Source organism: Crocodylus siamensis, chromosome 11 (genome assembly GCF_052110815.1).
Source record: "Crocodylus siamensis isolate JL-2025a chromosome 11, ASM5211081v1, whole genome shotgun sequence".
NCBI classification, from domain to species: domain Eukaryota; kingdom Metazoa; phylum Chordata; order Crocodylia; family Crocodylidae; genus Crocodylus; species Crocodylus siamensis.
In genome coordinates, this window is record NC_143405.1 from 6,475,971 (window position 1) to 6,492,931 (window position 16,961).

Here is a 16,961-nt window from a genome sequence, read left to right on the forward strand (position 1 = left end):
GCTAAATAGTATACCTGCATTCATAGCGGTAATATGCATTTGTATTATGTTAGCAACCAGAAGCCTCCACTATGTAGGGTACAAAGTGACTGGGAAGAAGGAAGTCAGTAGAAGGAGCTGGGGCTGGCCTTGGGTCTTGTTTATCAGAGGCCAGTGCAAAAAGCCAAGGGGGCTGGTTGCTTTCTTTTTTATTTATTGGATGGGGCTAAATGCTCGCTTCATAGTGGAGTTTGCTCTCTGGTCTAATTCCCCAAAGATGTGGATCTCTTTCAACTTCTTTTGAGTCATTAGAAGTTGTTGGTCTCCCTTAGCACTTAGAAAAAGCAGGCTATTTTCTGTAGAAGGCCCTGAATACAGATTTAGGTGCTTACTTGTAGACATGTAAATTCTTCCCCTTGTTTATGCCCTCCACAAGCAGAATCACACTGGGGCGCTTCTGCTGTGACAAAAGGGTCTGAATTTCACTAGCCCTACTTCCAGAAAAACCAAGTAAAATTCCCTGGTGTAGCAAACCTTGGGCTCCTTCCTAAATTTCTCTGGAAATCAAATTCTACAGTGTAATTGCGTGTGTATTACAGGCTAATTTTTGTGCTTAATAAGCCTAATAAGTAGTAATTCATTGCTTCAGAGTTTCATCAAATCAGGCAAGGGCAGTATTGTAGGTTATGCATCGTCTGAAGTTTTTCTGATGCTACAGACTGGCTAGGCACAGCACATTATGCATATTCATCGGCCTACTTCTTTTCAAATGTCACTCCTTGGCAGTGAAAGTTTGCTGTTCTCTGACCCTGTCCGTCAGAACATCTCAAAGCACTTCACAAATGTTAACAAATGATGTCTCAACTCCTCTGTGAAGTGGGAGGTATTATCCTGACTTGACAGGAGGGGAAACTGAGGCACAGAGCAGTTAAATAACATGTCTGCAGGGTTTTTGACATGTGGGTTATGAGCTTAGGAACAAAACCCAGCTTACCTGAGTCCCAGAAATGAGCTGCAAACTTATTTCATATAGAGAGAGAGAGAGAGAGAGAGACGGAGTGAGAGAGAGAGAGAGAAAGTGTGTGTGTGCATGTGTGTGTATACACACACACACACGCACATATATATAGTGTGTGTGTATGTATATAGTGTGTGTTTTTGTGTGTGTACACACACATACAAAACACAAGCAGGAGAAATGAGCAGCAACCTTATTTCATTTTCTGGTTGTGTTTTTTATGTGTGTGTGTTTGTATTTTTATATATATGTATTATATATATACACATATAAAAACAATTAAAAACACATTAAAATATAAATGTGTGTGTATATATACGTGTCTGTATATACACACACACACAAGCAGGAGAAATGAGCTTCAACCTTGATTTCATCTTCCCCTGCTTGTGTGTGTGTGTATGTGTGTGCGTGCGCACGCGCGCACACACACACACACATATATATATTTAAAAAAAACACAAGCAGGAGAAGATGAAATAAGGTTAAAATTCATTCCTGGGGGGGGGGGAGAGAGAGAGAGAGTGTATTAAAGGGGAATGCAGCCTTATTTTAAAGACACACACCATGATATGACAGCTCTCACACTTGTCCTTTAATGTGCTAAGAGTGATGTGGTGCCATTCCCATGAAGGCAGCGTCTTGCACGGCACGGCGCTCGCAGGCAGGGCTGACTCCTGTTTCCGAGTAGGTTCGGTCTCTCTCTTTCACTTTCTTTAGCAGAGCATGTTTGTTCGCTGAAGTGTGACATTACCAGAAATCACACTGTTACTTGGCATTTCTCAAAGTCCGAGTCAACGGGAGAATGACTAGAGAGAAGCAAGGCCAAGGGTGACTCCTGGAGCCAGGTTTCTCTGCTGTCTCCTTTTGATGGGGACAGAGCTCTTCATTTTATTTTGTGTATTTCCCACTCCTGTCCTTGCAACTCTTGATGGGAAGAGTGGCTGATTGGCAAGAACACTGCTAAAAAGAAAGTAGAGTTGTCTTCAGCTGCTTGTCCTTGGTGAAGTGAGGAACATGGCTAGACCAAAGACAGGAGTGGTAGTTTTTGGAGCCAATTCCATGTCCTATGACTGTATAGCACCATTACAGGGGAGTCATGACCAGGGCTCTTGGGCATCACTGCAATAAACACAGTCGTGAGGATGATCGCCAAGCCTGCCCATGTGCAACTGTGAGTCCTCTCGGAAGGTGGAGGAATGAAGCTACAGAACTGAGCAAACCTCCCATAATAGTTGCTTTAGAAAAAAAGAAGCCTTGTCTAATGAAATAAGATCCTAAATTTAGCTGTGGGTTTAGTGGGACTGTCTAAAAAGAGATGGCCTTGCAAGCTACTTAAAGAATGCCTTTCTTTGTGCCTTTGATTTGCTAGAACATCAGCCTCTGGAAGCACTCTCTGTCAGATGTGCATGGACAGGAAGGTTTCTATGGTGAGGGGAAAGTTCCTCGTCTCGCTCTGGAGTCGTTCTTCTGGGCTGATCTCTAGTTACAAATGTTTTAAGCCAGGAAGAAACTTCGCCAAGTTTTGACATTCACAGAGTCCCATCCCAGCATGATGAATAATTCATTTTCTTTGTTCTCCATGTAACAAGTCCATGGTTCAATGCCAAACCATAGCACCTCTTTGCTCGCCTGCCTTTGTTCTATTCCAAGCTTGGGGCGGTGAAGGTAGAAGGTCAGAAGATCTCTCGTGCAGGCCTCAGCCTGTTCAGAAACTGCGTTTCGGGAATTCGGGTTTAAACCCCCCGACAGACAACATCGGCGCTGTGGGAGTGCGGTCCGTCACCTTGAATGGGGACAAGACTTTCATCTGCAAAGCCTTTTTCACTCTGAATTCTGTACAACAAAGAAGACCTGCCAGAAATAGGCCCTGTTGCTTACAAACTTGTCATTCGTGTGTCAAATTTTGTGTGGGATGCTGCTCCCATCTCTCGGGGCCTGCTGTCCTTTTCTGTCAGCATCGGTTTAATGTTCTTAGCATGCGGGCACATGACACGCTTACTACAACATAAGTTTACTTTTTAAAGAAATGAGACCAGAGTGGGCACGTGACACGAGGCAGTTATCTGGTATAAATCCCTTCACTCCTTTGCAGTAAGCAACTGTCGATCCTTCTGGATCATGGTGCATGTGAGCTAGACCACAAAGTGAGGAGTAACCGCATGCTGGTTTAAGTTATACCCGTGTATTGGTTATGTCTGTAGTGTTCACCCCCAAGGTAGTCTTTGGCTTTGCACTTTGGCCCCCCTGACACCTAGCAGCCTACCCCAGGCAGCTGTGTGTCTGCTGCTTACTATGGACTAAATTTACTACCGAATAAAACCTGGGTAAACTTAGTCCACAAGAATTGTGCTGTGTGCCTGCTCCGTTAGTGCCGCAATAAAACAACTTTGTACGATTTCAGTATGGAGGAACAGTCCAGGCAGCGCATCGTCTACTTCATGATATATTGGGTAGTAGATGTTCTGCGTTATATGGCATGGAATTGGCTGTTGGGGTTTTGCTTCATTTTTCTACACATGATCTTATCCCCAGGATAGCGGGACACTGAAGCATTCACCAAACACATGTCTGATGCCTGCAGCTGAGTTGAAATAATGCCAATAAGCAGCAGTTTCTTTCCATTGTGAGCTCCGTAAATTGATGATGTTTGGGATTGTCCGTAACGGCATGGCAGGCTCGCATCAGCTTTGTTCTTCCACACAGTTTGCAGCAACGAAGCAACCAACATAGAGCCGAATCCTGTAAGATGGGACAGCAAAACCTCATGGAGTAAACTCCAAGGAACGTTTCTCCCTCAGGGTCGCACCTGACCCAGCACCCTGCTTAGTGTTAGGTAGAGGGATTATCAGGCAGGTGATACGCATTAAAGATTGCACAGTACTTTCCATTTTACGTGGGATAGCCAAGTCAAATTTCTGTACCAGTAAATTATGTTCTGCCTCCCTGTTGTGCGTTTGCCAATTCCACCTGCTAGTCCTCCCTTGCTTGCAGATGATTAAAGTGAAACATGGCTCAAATTAAACCCTCAGAGATCTGAAAGTGCCCCAAAGTTTTACTTTAACTCCATTCCAGAAGTTGAATTTCTGGGGCGGGGGAAGAGGCAGATCTAAGGCAGGGATGAATACAAGTTTACTAGCAGCTTGAGCATAGCTGGGAAAGGCTGTCCATATTCCTGACCATACCTTGGAGAAACTCCCAAATGGGATTTGTCTCCTTGAGCCCAGCCCGGTCTACGACTGGGATCTTAGAGCTGAGTTAACGCAAGGAAGAAATCATCAGTAAGAAGAAACATGTTCATGTAGCTATTGGATTGGGGTGGCAATTATCCTGAGGGATAATTGCTTATCCTAAGGGGCAGCAGCGGATGTTGTCCTGTGAGTCCCTGCTGGCGAGTTGTAAAGAGGCTTATTAGCAGCAAGACGGAGAGGACCATTGTTTTTCTTCTCTGTCCCCAGGAGCCGGTCAGTTAGTGCGTGTGAACATCTAGCATCATTCACAACAGCTTCTCATATCTGTCAAGCCCAATAAAGTCAGTCGGATGAAAGGGAGGAAGAGAGAGGTGCATCCATCTCTAGACTTGCTTTCTCAGCCATGAGAACGTGTGTCAGACATGGAGAGCACAGGAAGGTTGTGCCGCAAATCATTAGCTGCCCTGGATCTTTGCTGAGCTGGCAGCTTTCTGCATCAAATGTGCCAAGTAGGACACACGTCCCTTTGGGGGAGCACTGCCTAGGTTTTCCGAAGGGTTTTGACTGTGCAATATGTACAGGTGCTGGGGGTTTGAGTGCTCGAAATGATGTTGAGGTTTCTCGGCTGAGACTGGAACTTATTCTTCAGAACTGAAGCCGGGTGGGCAGGGAGAGGAAGATCCCTGATCAGTTCACTGGGCTTCATCGTCCTAGACTGAGTCCTGGGGTGTTGGTTGTCGCTGTGTTGGTCTAAGGACATAGGAGACAGGTTCTTTGGGTAGATGTGCTGTCTCTTATTAGACCAGCTAAAGACTTGGAAAAAGTATTCTTTGCAAGATTTTGGGGACAAACATCCTTCTTCAGTCTGAAGAAAGGTGTTTGTATCTGAAAGCTTGCAAAGAACAATTTTTCCAACTCTTTAGTTGGTCTCATAAAAGATACCACATTTACCCAAAGACCCTTGCCTGCTTAGGCTGAGTCCTGTGATTTTCATGCTGTTTCCTGATGGTGTACGAACTGCGTGAAACAAGGACAGTGTTCTTGTGTTTTTAATCCCTTCTGAACATTGTTCATGGATGGCATGGGGAGGCAGTCTTTTTTGGCAGGCATGCCAGAAATTTGTCCTGGTTTATGGCTGAGGAGCACTCCAATCCCCTTCCTTTGCTTTATCAGCTACTCTGCTTTCTACTCCATACTCTGTGTTCCCTGCCCCATCTCCTGCTCTGCTTTCTGCTTCCTCTTCTACCTGCTGCCTGTCCTCTCCTTGATCTGCTGTGCATCAGTACAGAGGCTGCCCATGCCACTTACGGCACTCGGGTCACAGGTTGGTCCATCTCTGTGCTAGATCATACTTCGTCCTTAGTTAACTTATGCTATACTGGCAGGGCAATGAGAATTTTATGGTGTGAAGGAGCATCCACTTGTGTTAGCCACTTCCCTGGACAGCCTAGCATGCTGCACCAGGTCTGTGCCCAGTCTTCATGCAGGCATGTCAGAGGTCAGAGTTCATGGCACCCAAAGCCCACCCTGAAGGTTAATCCAACTCGCAGGACCTCCATGGCCTATAAAGGTAGCTGATGTTCCAGTAACAATTGAAAATCAGCCCCATTTTTCCCCCATAATGATACTGAAAGCAAAAATAAACCAGGTTGGGGGGTTTAAGTGCAGTCAGCTCCACGTGCTTGTTTAGAGCCCTTTGGATCCATGCAGATGCAGGGGACTGTTGGGAAGGTGCTCAGAGCGGTGTTGGGGTCTGGGTCATGTACAGTTAGTCCTCTGCGAGCTGCTAAGCTGCATTTCCTCAGTCAGTGCACTTATGTGGAAGAAGAAGTCTCCATCATGGGGATGGTTGCATGGGACATGGGGAGGGGGAGGAAAGGCAACGAAATGCAGCTTTTCCTCTTCATGTCAGCTCAAAAACCAGAAAGAAAAGTAGCAGAAGCAGATGGAATGCCTCCGGCCTGGGCTTTTGTAGGTCAGATGATTGTTTTTCTGCTTGTTTGGTAAATTTAACTGCATTTAAGTATCTGTCTCTTTTTAATAAGATGTGCTTATTCCCAACCTCTCTACAAATCAGACGTGACAGCTATAGTCAAGTGGCAGAAACATGCTGGGGACAGGAGCTCAAGGATAAGGTTTACGTTTTAAAATGAGTCATGAAAACAGAGCAGCCTCTTGGGCCAGTTGGGAATTCTCCTCCTGGGCACAATGCTTGCACCTGGGATGGCATCTTTTAAAATATACATTTACAGCACTGAGTGTTGTCTTCTATTATGACAATTTTAGCAAGTCTGTGCCGGAGGAGGCAGCAGGTTAACATAATAACAGTGCCAAAGATGGTTTGATATTCTGGAGGGCGCTTTGAAAGTTTTAGAGCTTTTTAAACTTTGCAATGCCTGCGGTTGGTGCCTTGTAATACATACATGAGGCACAATTCACAAAAGTGCTTGAGAACGGATACACGCACACACACTCATTGCCTCTAGCGGGGTTTAGGCACATTAGATGTGCTGTTAACTACTTCGCTAAATAACAGTCCTCAGTTCTTATGATCTTGCATTTGGGGGTTTCAAGCTAGCTGGGTTCCAGAGTTATGTGAGAAACTTAGTTTCACTGAGAAAAACAAATCCAGCTCGTCAGGGTGCAATGATAAGCTTGAAACAAACTCTAAACAACTAAATGAAAGATTAAAAAAAAAATCCAGACTTTTTTTTTTTAAGTCTCCCAGATTTCTGTCTCTATCCTGTAACATCCCTCTCTCTTTTTTCCCCCCCTTTAATTACACCTGGATTTTAGGTTTAAAGACTAGATTTTATGAGCTGAAAGTTTTGTCTTTTTCAAAAAAGTGAAAAACCAAAGCTTAATTTAGCTGGAGGGGTGTTAGTTAAATGCAGTTAAACCAATGCTGAACAGTCCATGCAACCAGAAGAAAATTAACCCAGGTGTGCTAGGAGGGTGAATGTTGGTGCAAGTCGTCCTTACTGTCTGGTCCACAGCAGCTCTTAGCTGCATGCACTCCTGAGTTCAGGCTCTGGTGGCTCATGCTTTTAGTTCAGTTGCAGAAGCAGCTGCCACGGTGAGCCCCACAGATGCCATCAAATGCAGTTGAGCATGTGCCTGTACCTGGAAACTACGTTTGGCTGCATCGATATGTTAGCAGGTTTCATCGTTCATCCTTGGCAGGCTCGGAGCTTTCTCTTACCGGAGGCGATCCTTTGAGTATCTGCCAAAGGCCTTGAGGATACTTGCTTTGTATTCTACTTGGATGCCACCATCCCAACCCCTTGTCCCACCGGCATGATTCAGTCCCACACTTCTGGCCACAGACTGAAGTTTTGACAGGCTGAGAGTCAGAACTGATGAGCTATATATATGAGGGCTTTGTTGCAGGTTAATTTTGGGTGACTCCAGGAGCTCTTAACCCCTGAATTATCCACACGTTAACACCTTTAAATTGCAAGCTTTTGTTGTGTGGTTCAAACTGATGCCACTCCAGGGCAGGATTACCTCTGATCCACATAACCCAGCTCCTCTTCCATTAAAGTGTGGCCACTCCCCACATGTGCTGCTCAAATTGAAGGTGTGGCTGCAAGCTAGCACTAAGATGATCCATATTTGCGAGGCTCAGTGTAACAAGGCCCCGAATCTCTCCTGGCCTTTCTTAGGTTAAGGAACAGGAATCCTGGAGCAGAGCCCCTCCATCCTCAGTGAAATGAAATGCCTGATAGGAAGAGTTGGACCCTGTAATAGAAAAGCCTGGGGGGCTCCTGAGAACTTGGCCAGCTCTGTTGATGACCAGAAAAGGCGACACACCATGTTCCCTCCTGACATGCAGGGGCACGGTTATTTTGAAACGGAGGAAGTTGAATCTGGACTTGCCTCTAACTTAGTCTTGTGCAGAATGAGCAAAAGAATCGCGACCCACGCTATAACAGAATATAAAGCAGGAATTTGTCCAGACTGCAAGAAGGCACTGGGGAAGATCTCGAATGATGGTACATGAGTTCCTGGATGGCATTTCCTTGTAGTACATTGTTGCATTTGTTTTCTTTACACGAGGAAGCTCAGATGTCCTTTACGCTCAGCAATAACAACACGAGCTCCGAGTTAGCCTTGATAGGTTGTCGTCTGAACACCAGCCCCGCTGGACGCTGGGGCGTCAGTACTCGCAGCCTGCGTGTTGTCTTCTCTTCTGTTCAGACCGCTCAGAAGCTGTGGGGAGTTTGGGCCACGCGTGTCAAATGCTTTCAGGAGCATCTCTGAACGTGAATGCCGCTTGGATGTTGTGCATTCCTGACCTGCTCGGGCAGGCTTGAAGCTGAGGCGTGCCGCCACAAAATCATTCTGTAACAAAGTCGAATGTCCGGGTCTCGGGAATGAGGAGACAACCCTAATTCCTTTTCATTAGGGTGATAGCAAGTTGCTTGGTGCTTGCACAGTGTCCAAGCGCAGGGGGGTTCTGACCCATGGCATGGGCTTCTGGGTTTTACCATGGTACAAATAATACATTTTCAGTAAAATAAATGCTTATCTTCAGTACAGCTGAGCACCCCCATTTTCAGCACACGTCTACAAGCCACCAGGCGCTTAGCACATTTAAAAAACCATACATACCCCTGTGCCCATGATTTCTATGCAGAGTTCTTCCTTCTTAGGTAATAACACCCTTTTTTTCTTTTCTTTTTTTTCCATTTCCAGGTGATATCTGCGGTATCCAGACTTTCCTTCCACAGTATTGCTCAAACCAAAGGAATTAGGTAAGACACTTTTAACAAGATGTGTAAGATAAACTTGGCTTTCCTCCAGCAGGATCTTCTAGTGCCTGACAGCATCAGAAGGTATGTGTGTATTAACGTGGCTGTATGTGTGTTAGGGTTAAACCGACAGCAAACAGACTGCCTTTGTGATGAGTGTAGCGTGCTTATTATGCAAGTGCCTTACTGATGGCAGCCGTGTAGCTTCTCGGCATTTTCCCTTGGATCATCAGGAGTGGTTTAAAAATGCATTAACGTTTCATCTGATTTAAAAGAGTCTAGCAAATTGAAGTAGATCTCCAGTCATTACCTGGAAGCCCCCTGCCTCCTCTCCCATCTGCTTAGACACCTGTAGCAGTTTCAGAGGGAAATAACAGGTGAAAGAGACCTTAACTCTATCAACACCCCACTCCTAATGTTGTACTCCGGTTGCCTCTCATGGAGCATCTGGCTCAGAGGGATGGTGTTTGAAAAAGCATTCAGGACCAGAGGATTCCTTAGAGACATATCCACTCCCTTTTCTTTCTTTCACTTGTTGGTATTAAGTCATTTCTCTGGTTCAGAGCCTGCATTGCACAACCAGGTCACACTTTGATTAAGAGGGCTGTAACTCCGGACGCTCTGATGCCAAACCTCAGGCCTCTCTGACGTGGGAGATGAAGGACAACCGAGTTGCAGCCTGGTCATGCGATTGCTAATTGTTGGCAGATTTGCCATTGGGCTTCTGTGCAAAGTGTTTGCACACTTCATCCGGTTGCTCCCATTTCTTCTCCCTCCCTGTACCCTCCTCTGGAACTGAAAGGGAAAGTTCCCAGTGCAAAAGCAAGGAGGTGGCTCAGTGTTTCCGGAGGATCCACATATCATTTACTGTAGAAAAAACTGATGTTTTTACTGTTTACTAGATTTTACCATACGTTAATAATAGTAGCTCAGAGTCTTGGTTGGCATTGTATTTTGCACTGGAGCTGGGACATTTGCCCTATTCTGCTAGTTACAGGAAAAATGGAGGAGGAATTAAACAACATGATTACAAACCCATCATCTTTTGGTCATCCACATTTCATTCCCTGCAGTTTGCTTTCAAATTGATTTCTTACTATGCATATTTGGGTGTAGTGTGCATGGTATGGAGAGGGGAGGTGATGAGAGGAAGATGCTTTCTTCTGCTCCAGCTGATCTTTTATTGTCCTGTATACATCCCCACTCGATGCCTTTGCTGGACTCTTGCATTTACTCCCCCCTGCCTCTGATCTCTTGTAGGTGACATTGAAGCTTTGCTGTCTCTCTGAATCTGCTATTAAACAGGGCTTTTAACGGCACCACCACAAGTGCAACCTTCCCTCAGTTGCCCCTGTGCTTCAATCACTGAAGTGCTAATGCTGTCTCATTGTTCACCATCCCCTTTGTTTTTGATCCTTATGGGTGGGTAGACATTTACTGGGAAGTTCCTCATTCCCTGGAGTGTACCTCTCACCCAGGCAGAGGTAGCAATCTTCCCCAGGTCCCTGGGGTGCCAGGGAGGGGCAGCGCTGGATGCTTTGATCCCGAAAGGTGTCTGTAGCAAAGGCTATAATAGATCAGCATATTAGTTTACACAGATGAATGTGATCGCATGCATGCTCTTTTGCCTGTACCATTGGAAACTTTCTCAGTGGCTCTTTGTTTCAGATCAGGCCCTAACTACTTGGAAAACAGGGGAAATACAAGCCAATGGATGACAAAGTTATTTGGATAAAACTTTTATTAGACCAACTGAATAGTTGGAAAAAATGTTCTTTGCAAGCTTTTAGGCTCAGGTGCCCTTCTCCAGGCATAGAGAAAGTCTACTGGTCTTTGTCTTCTCTCTAGGGTCTGAATAGGAGCTTAAGACAATATGCAAAATCCAGGTCTGTGAAAATGCAGATGTGCGGTAGGGCAGAGCAGAGGGGATAGGAGTTAATAGGTGTGGGGCAGATTTATGGGGGGAAACAAAAAGAGGGGAACGTCAACAAGATGATAAAATGCAGCTGTGAAAATATAGAGAGGTAACCTGGGGTTATCAAAATGGCACAAAAGTTATATTATGCCATAAATCCGATGTCTATATTTAATCCATGATTTTTTGTATCCAGTAGATTTATGAAGTGAAGTTCGCAGGCTTGTCTATGAAAGGTGCTTTGTAAATTCCTTTAGACCAACACGGGTGTGAAAGAATCCCCTTCCAGCTTCCTCTGTCTTTGGGGGTTGTCTGTTTTCCTTCTCTCTTGTGTGTCTATCAACCTAGTTGCCCGGCAACCGACTTGCTCCCTATGTGATGGGCCTCGGGTAAGAGCTTGTGGATCTTGCCCCTCATTATTCTGAGCTCTGGCCTCACAACACAGGGGCAGGGGCTTAAGCCCAAGTCACTCCATTAGGTAACTATTATGTTTGTCAAATTAATTGGCCTGCATCAAGTAACACTTGTCCCTGACTGGGTCCAGGTGGTGAGGTCAGTAGGGCTTTTTAAGAGGGTCGCTCCAGGAAGACGACCGGGGGGCGGGGGCATTTTAAAACACACACACAGAAGCATGCACCTCCGCAGCACCCTCGTTCTCTGGATGCGGAAGTGAGTAACTTACCAGAAACCTAACTAGCAACTTAATTGAATGTACTCTAGTCGGGTATCAAAAGGGTACCAAGCTGCTTTTGTTGCTCAGGGTTATTTTGCTACATCTCTGACTTGTACCCCTCCCCATGCCTACCCTTTCTACCCATTAAAGCTATCTGTTATAGCCAGCCTTATCATACATGTTTGAGAGGGGCTGGGCAGGCCTTCTTGCTCCCTTTACTTGGCTGACTAAGGGAGGCTACTTTCTATGCTTTGGGCTATAAGGAGCACCCAGATATATCTTGATGGGGTTAAGCAACCCCTAGGTCTACAGGGCCTGCGTAGCCCAGGTGGCACAGGGCCCAGATAAAGACCTGAGTCCAGGTGGTGGCATTGGTACTCCAGGCTTGTGGATGTACTCCAGGAAGGTGGTCAACCAGATGTGAGGCACTTGAAGCTTGGTTTTTGGGTTGGGTGCAGTGAGGCGGGTGGCTTGGTGCAGGAGCACCCCCTACTGGCGTGCCACAATGGCTGCAGCCAACATCTCCGTCCATCTTGGTGCATTTTATAGGGACTTGTGCAGTCTTAAGTGCATTTTCCCTTTGGCACATATTAGAGCTCAAGGCTTACAGGATTGTGGGGACATGATGGCAGAGTAATTAAAGCTTGTTCTGGATTTATCCAAAAACCTGCTCACAGTTGATTGTAACTATTGCTGTGTATGGTCCTTTGGGCTGAGGAGTCAAAGGCAGCTGGACCTGATGCCGGCCCCATCTCTCCCTTGTGTGCCATCAATCTAATATGACTGGGGTGCCTTAGCCATGTGCCACTAGCCTCATATAAACTGCAGACCTTTTAATCTCACTTTAGGATCATGGAGGGAAGGCCTCACCTCCATTAAGTATATTTTTTCTTCTTCTTGCGCTGTCACGAGACAAATGTGTCCCATGCAGGGCAGGAAGACAAAAATAAAACGCCTGTGCTTTTCAGATTCTTTCTCTCCATTCACAGCTTTCTTGGTCCATGAAACTTGCTAGAAAAACTCTGTTTCATAGAGTGATTCGGAGGCCTTTCAGACTAGCTGTGCAGGGATGACAAAGTGCTTCTTCAAAGCAACAAGCTCCGAACAGTAAAAACTGATCTCTAATGAAATGTTGTGTTTACAGAGCACCGCAATGGTTGGCCTTAATATATTGCAGCTGTAGCTACAGCCGGCATTTTGTATTTACTTCTTGTTCTGTTGTAATTCCAGTGGCAGGTTTTTGAATTCATTTGGAATACAGAGGAGCCCGTAGCACGCATTGCATTATTGACTTACCTCCGTGCTGGCATACTGCCTCTATTGATTACTGAAATAGGGGATTGGTTTATCTGTTGCCCAGGCTTGTTTGCTCAAATGCCACATAAGCTGCTATCACTCCCACCTCCCACTAGTTAAAAGAAAATGCACAATTACAGAGACCACCACCCACTTTGTTGTATGCAGGGTTACCACCGGACTGTTCAGTCGATGAAATGCACTCCAGTTTCAGACCATTGAACACTGTACTGACAATGTCCCTTCACTCTGACTCCTGTTTATGCATAAGATTTTTGCTGGTAAGAAAAGCTTATTGTGCTCTAACAAAGATAGAAGCTTTCAGTCTCTCTGATGTAAGGTTTTTGTGGTTAAAATACTAGACGTGTGGTTGAGGAGGGGGCCTGGGTTCAGTTTCTGGCTCTGCTTTGGATTCCCTGCATAACCCTGAGCAGATGATTTAATTTCTTTGTACCTCATTTTCCCTGGTAACAGCATTTCCTTTGTCTTGCCTACATCAATGGTATGCTCTTCAAGTTGGGCTCTATTTATTACTCTCTGTGCCTGCAGCTCCTGGCACTGATGTGTACTCTATTAGGACCATAATTGCTACAGAAATCTAGCAGTAGGGCCTTCTCTAGTGCTTACCTCCTTGGTAGCTGAGTATAGCATCTCTTGCGCTTGGTGAAGTGGAAATGTGTTCGGGGAGGCATTGGGAAGTAGTCCAGGTGCATTTCTCCATCCCTTGAAAGAAAGCATCTTCATTGAACTTGCTGTTTTCCCATTTGTGCATTCATGTTTCTTCCGTCAACACCAGTGCCTTCCAGTAAAATCATTGTCATTTGTGGTCTTCATGGCATCTCTGGCCTTTTTCCACCATAGTTTTGATGCTTCCATTCTTTCCCTCCTGGTGCTACTTGACATCAGGCAGAGCAGGTAGGAAAATAATGGCTCATCAGAGGAAGAGTTACTGTTGATGAAAAGGGCCATGGGTTTTTAGAGGGTGTGACGAGGCTGGGAGGACGTGCTCCCTTACCCTGAGAGTAACCAAGCTGAGCTGTACTTCAACCCCAGACAGCTTTATGTCCTTGCCTCTCTGATTTTAAGTGGGCAGCTGTTAGGAAGAGTGTTGCTATTGCATGGGTATGCAAAGCTGTCAGGATTCCTGCCATGGCCTGATCCTCAGCTAATGTCAGTTATCACTAACTGGATGAATGGCATGGGTACATATAAGGAAAAAATTGGATGCACACCAGCATGCATAATATGAAGCCCCGGGCCCCTCCCCCCAGCCAGACAGAGTTGATCATTGTACTGGCAGAGATGGTTTCAGAAGCCCAGTGCCTTAGAAGTCATAGGTTGTTATATAAGTAGGTCCCACACATGATTGCAACAATTGGGGAACTGTATAATATACCAAAAACCTGCAAGACGTGAAGAAAAACGCCTCTTGGCTTCAAACACCAAGCTGCAGGATTTCTGCAGGAGCTGAGAAATGCACTCCTGGAAACCAGTCGGGACAGATCATCCAGTGAGTGTGAATGCTGCTGGTTATGGGGCTCAGATCTGGTCCGTGTGTCCTACCAGCATGGGGAATAATAAACCACTCATGGACTTCTGGGATTTTTACCTATGCTCCACCCACCCATTCCTATTTAACTGATTGCAGGCAAGCGTCCCTGCCACAGAATAAATCTTTTCTGGAATAGCACTAGCATTTTTTGAAAACCCTTTTTCCCTTGGCATTTGGATGTCCAGGTGGTAGCGAAGATGACTGTTGTTGCTATTTAATATATTACTGCAGTAGACACCAATCAGCCTCAATTGTTATCATGACTCTATTGTGCCAACACCGGCAGAAACACGCAGTTGGAAAGGGCCCACGTGCCAGACACCTGAATCCAGATCAATAAGCCCAAGGCTTGAGGCAGAGGAAGCATTGCTTTCCCCATTTACAAAAAGGGAGCACCCTTGGGCTGTGCAAGTCGTGCTATGAACTTGAAAGTCCTTATGGTTCGCTATGTACATAGTTATATTGCTGGATCGGAGCGGGGGAGACCAAACGATTTGCGATGGGGCACCCATGGTAGAGGGGCGAGCTCCTCTCCGTTCTCCTACGTTCCCTTCAGTGCCTCAACCAGATGCTGAGCAAAGATCCCCGAGTCGATTGACTCCTGTGTTGCTCGCAGGGGCTTATTCCTTCCAGTCGACAACAAATCTGCCTTTATCTTCACTGAGCCTGGAATTGATCACTAAATCTGCTGGGCCAAGTTTCTGATTATTCATTAAACTACTGAAATTTCCTTCGTCCCCCCCAAGAGGGGAGTTCAGTAAATTAGAACCAGGCTCGGCGCTCCCAGGTTGCCAACCGCCTCTTTCGACTGCCGGGCATCGCAGCGTGCTTGCTTTGTGCCGTCGTCTGTTGGGGGATGCGTTGTGATTAGTATCCGTGGCTGGCAGACAAAAGGAGGATGGGTTGTGGAGAGTGACACGATGCTCGTAATTACATCGAGAAGCTTGTCTCCCCGATTAGGTGCAGTACTTAGGCGGATCACTCCTGCATCATGCACCATCCTCCCCCGCCTCTCTGCCACGGGTGCAGGCTTTTTGGAGATGGCAGCTGGGTATTTCCCAGCCGCGCTCATGCGGTTGCCATTTAATTGCATGTACTTTGAGAGAAGCTCTGTCGAGGAGGAGGATGCTGCCTTGGTCCTAAGAAAGGGAGCAGCTACCGAGCACATAGTGTGGACATTTGGGGAGTCTCGGGCACCACGCTTAAATTGTGAAGGAAGTGGCATCATGCTGCTTCCTGCTCCTTGGCAGAACATCCCAACGCGGGACATTTATTTGACCTATAGGAATTTCCATTGTGGATCTGACAACTATTCAAGCCTGTTATTCTGTTTCCATCAGTGGCAAGTCCCAAGTGCATCCAAAAGTGGGATGTGAAACCCTGCAGGAGACTGGGATAATTCCCTCGTGGCAGCCACTCCTTTGAGGTTGCCTTGGACCTTTGAGTATGGAGGTTTTTTTAACCCTTCTTGATGCCCATGAGTTGAATCCTAACCCCATCAGAGGCAGTGGGTATTTTGCTACGGGTATCAGTAGAATTTACCTTGAGTTGAAAGTTTGCTCTTCTAGTCCTGGTTGCTCTTACTCCACAGCCCTTCGTGGACTCTCTTGGCCTCAAGTCTTTTTTTGTGGCAGTGAGTCCCACTGGTTAAATGCAGGCTTCACGGGGCCGCAGCACAGTCTGGTTATCTGCTCGAAATACATGGTTTTCCTGGAAACCAGACTTTGCAAACAGAGCAGGAGGCTAAGAAATCTTGGCTCCTGCGGCCTCATCCATTTTTCATGTGCGCGCAGTGAAACCATTTGAAAACCTAAAGGAGTTAGTGCCTTCAAAGAGCCAGTCGCGAGGACGTTAATCTAAGTAAATCCCTTATATATGAACTGAAACCTCTGGAGCGACTCGGTGTAAAGACACCGCTGCTTATAATGTATGTACTGTAGCATAACCACCTTAGGGAGTGCGAGCGGAGATATTATTGTGGGAGGACTTGCGTGCAAAGTGGGCACTTGGTCTGGCAGAGAGATGACGGTGCCTTAACCCCACTTGAGGGGAAGAGGAGGAGGAGTGTGTGTTTTGCTGGGGATTAGGAGGTCAATCAGGATTCCCATTTTCCATGTCCTGCAGAAAGCTGCACGTTTGATCTGGAGGTATGTAATGTGTACAAATCCAGTACAGACAAGGCCACTTGAGTTTTTACCAGAAGGTAAACCCACTCAGGTCAGCAATTTGCCCCGGTTGGGGTTTAACTTCTGGCCAACACTGAAGTGCTTTGTTTTTGTGTGCGTTACCTCCAGCATTGCTCATGCATGGGGCCTCCCCGGCGGTGGAAAAGCATCTCTTCTGGCAGTGAGAACAAGCCCCTGACTGGGAGCTTGTTGCTCAGGGGAGGGATCTGATTTCAGGGGAGAGGTGAACGGTGCTTCCAATGACTCCATGTCCCGAAAAGTCACTTTAGATTAGGGGCAGGGATGTCCTGTTTGGCGTGCTAGCAAATGGAGATTGAAGGTGCTGGAGGGAGCAGAGGAGACTCTCCAGAGAGGCAGCACTCAGGGGGCTGGATTCTGTATCCGGCAATGCTACACA

The 16,961-nt window shown here is 46.3% G+C and overlaps 1 protein-coding gene across 3 annotated transcripts in view; it reads left to right on the forward strand.

Moving 5' to 3' along the window:
* Positions 1 to 16,961, forward strand: part of VAV2 (vav guanine nucleotide exchange factor 2) — a 270,523-nt gene that overhangs the window by 159,748 nt on the left and 93,814 nt on the right. For all 3 annotated transcript variants that reach the window (XM_090022197.1, XM_090022195.1, XM_090022194.1), the window contains exon 3: positions 8,887 to 8,945. In XM_090022197.1, coding sequence (XP_089878323.1) covers positions 8,887 to 8,945 — 59 coding nt within the window. The remainder of the gene's footprint in view (positions 1 to 8,886; positions 8,946 to 16,961) is intronic.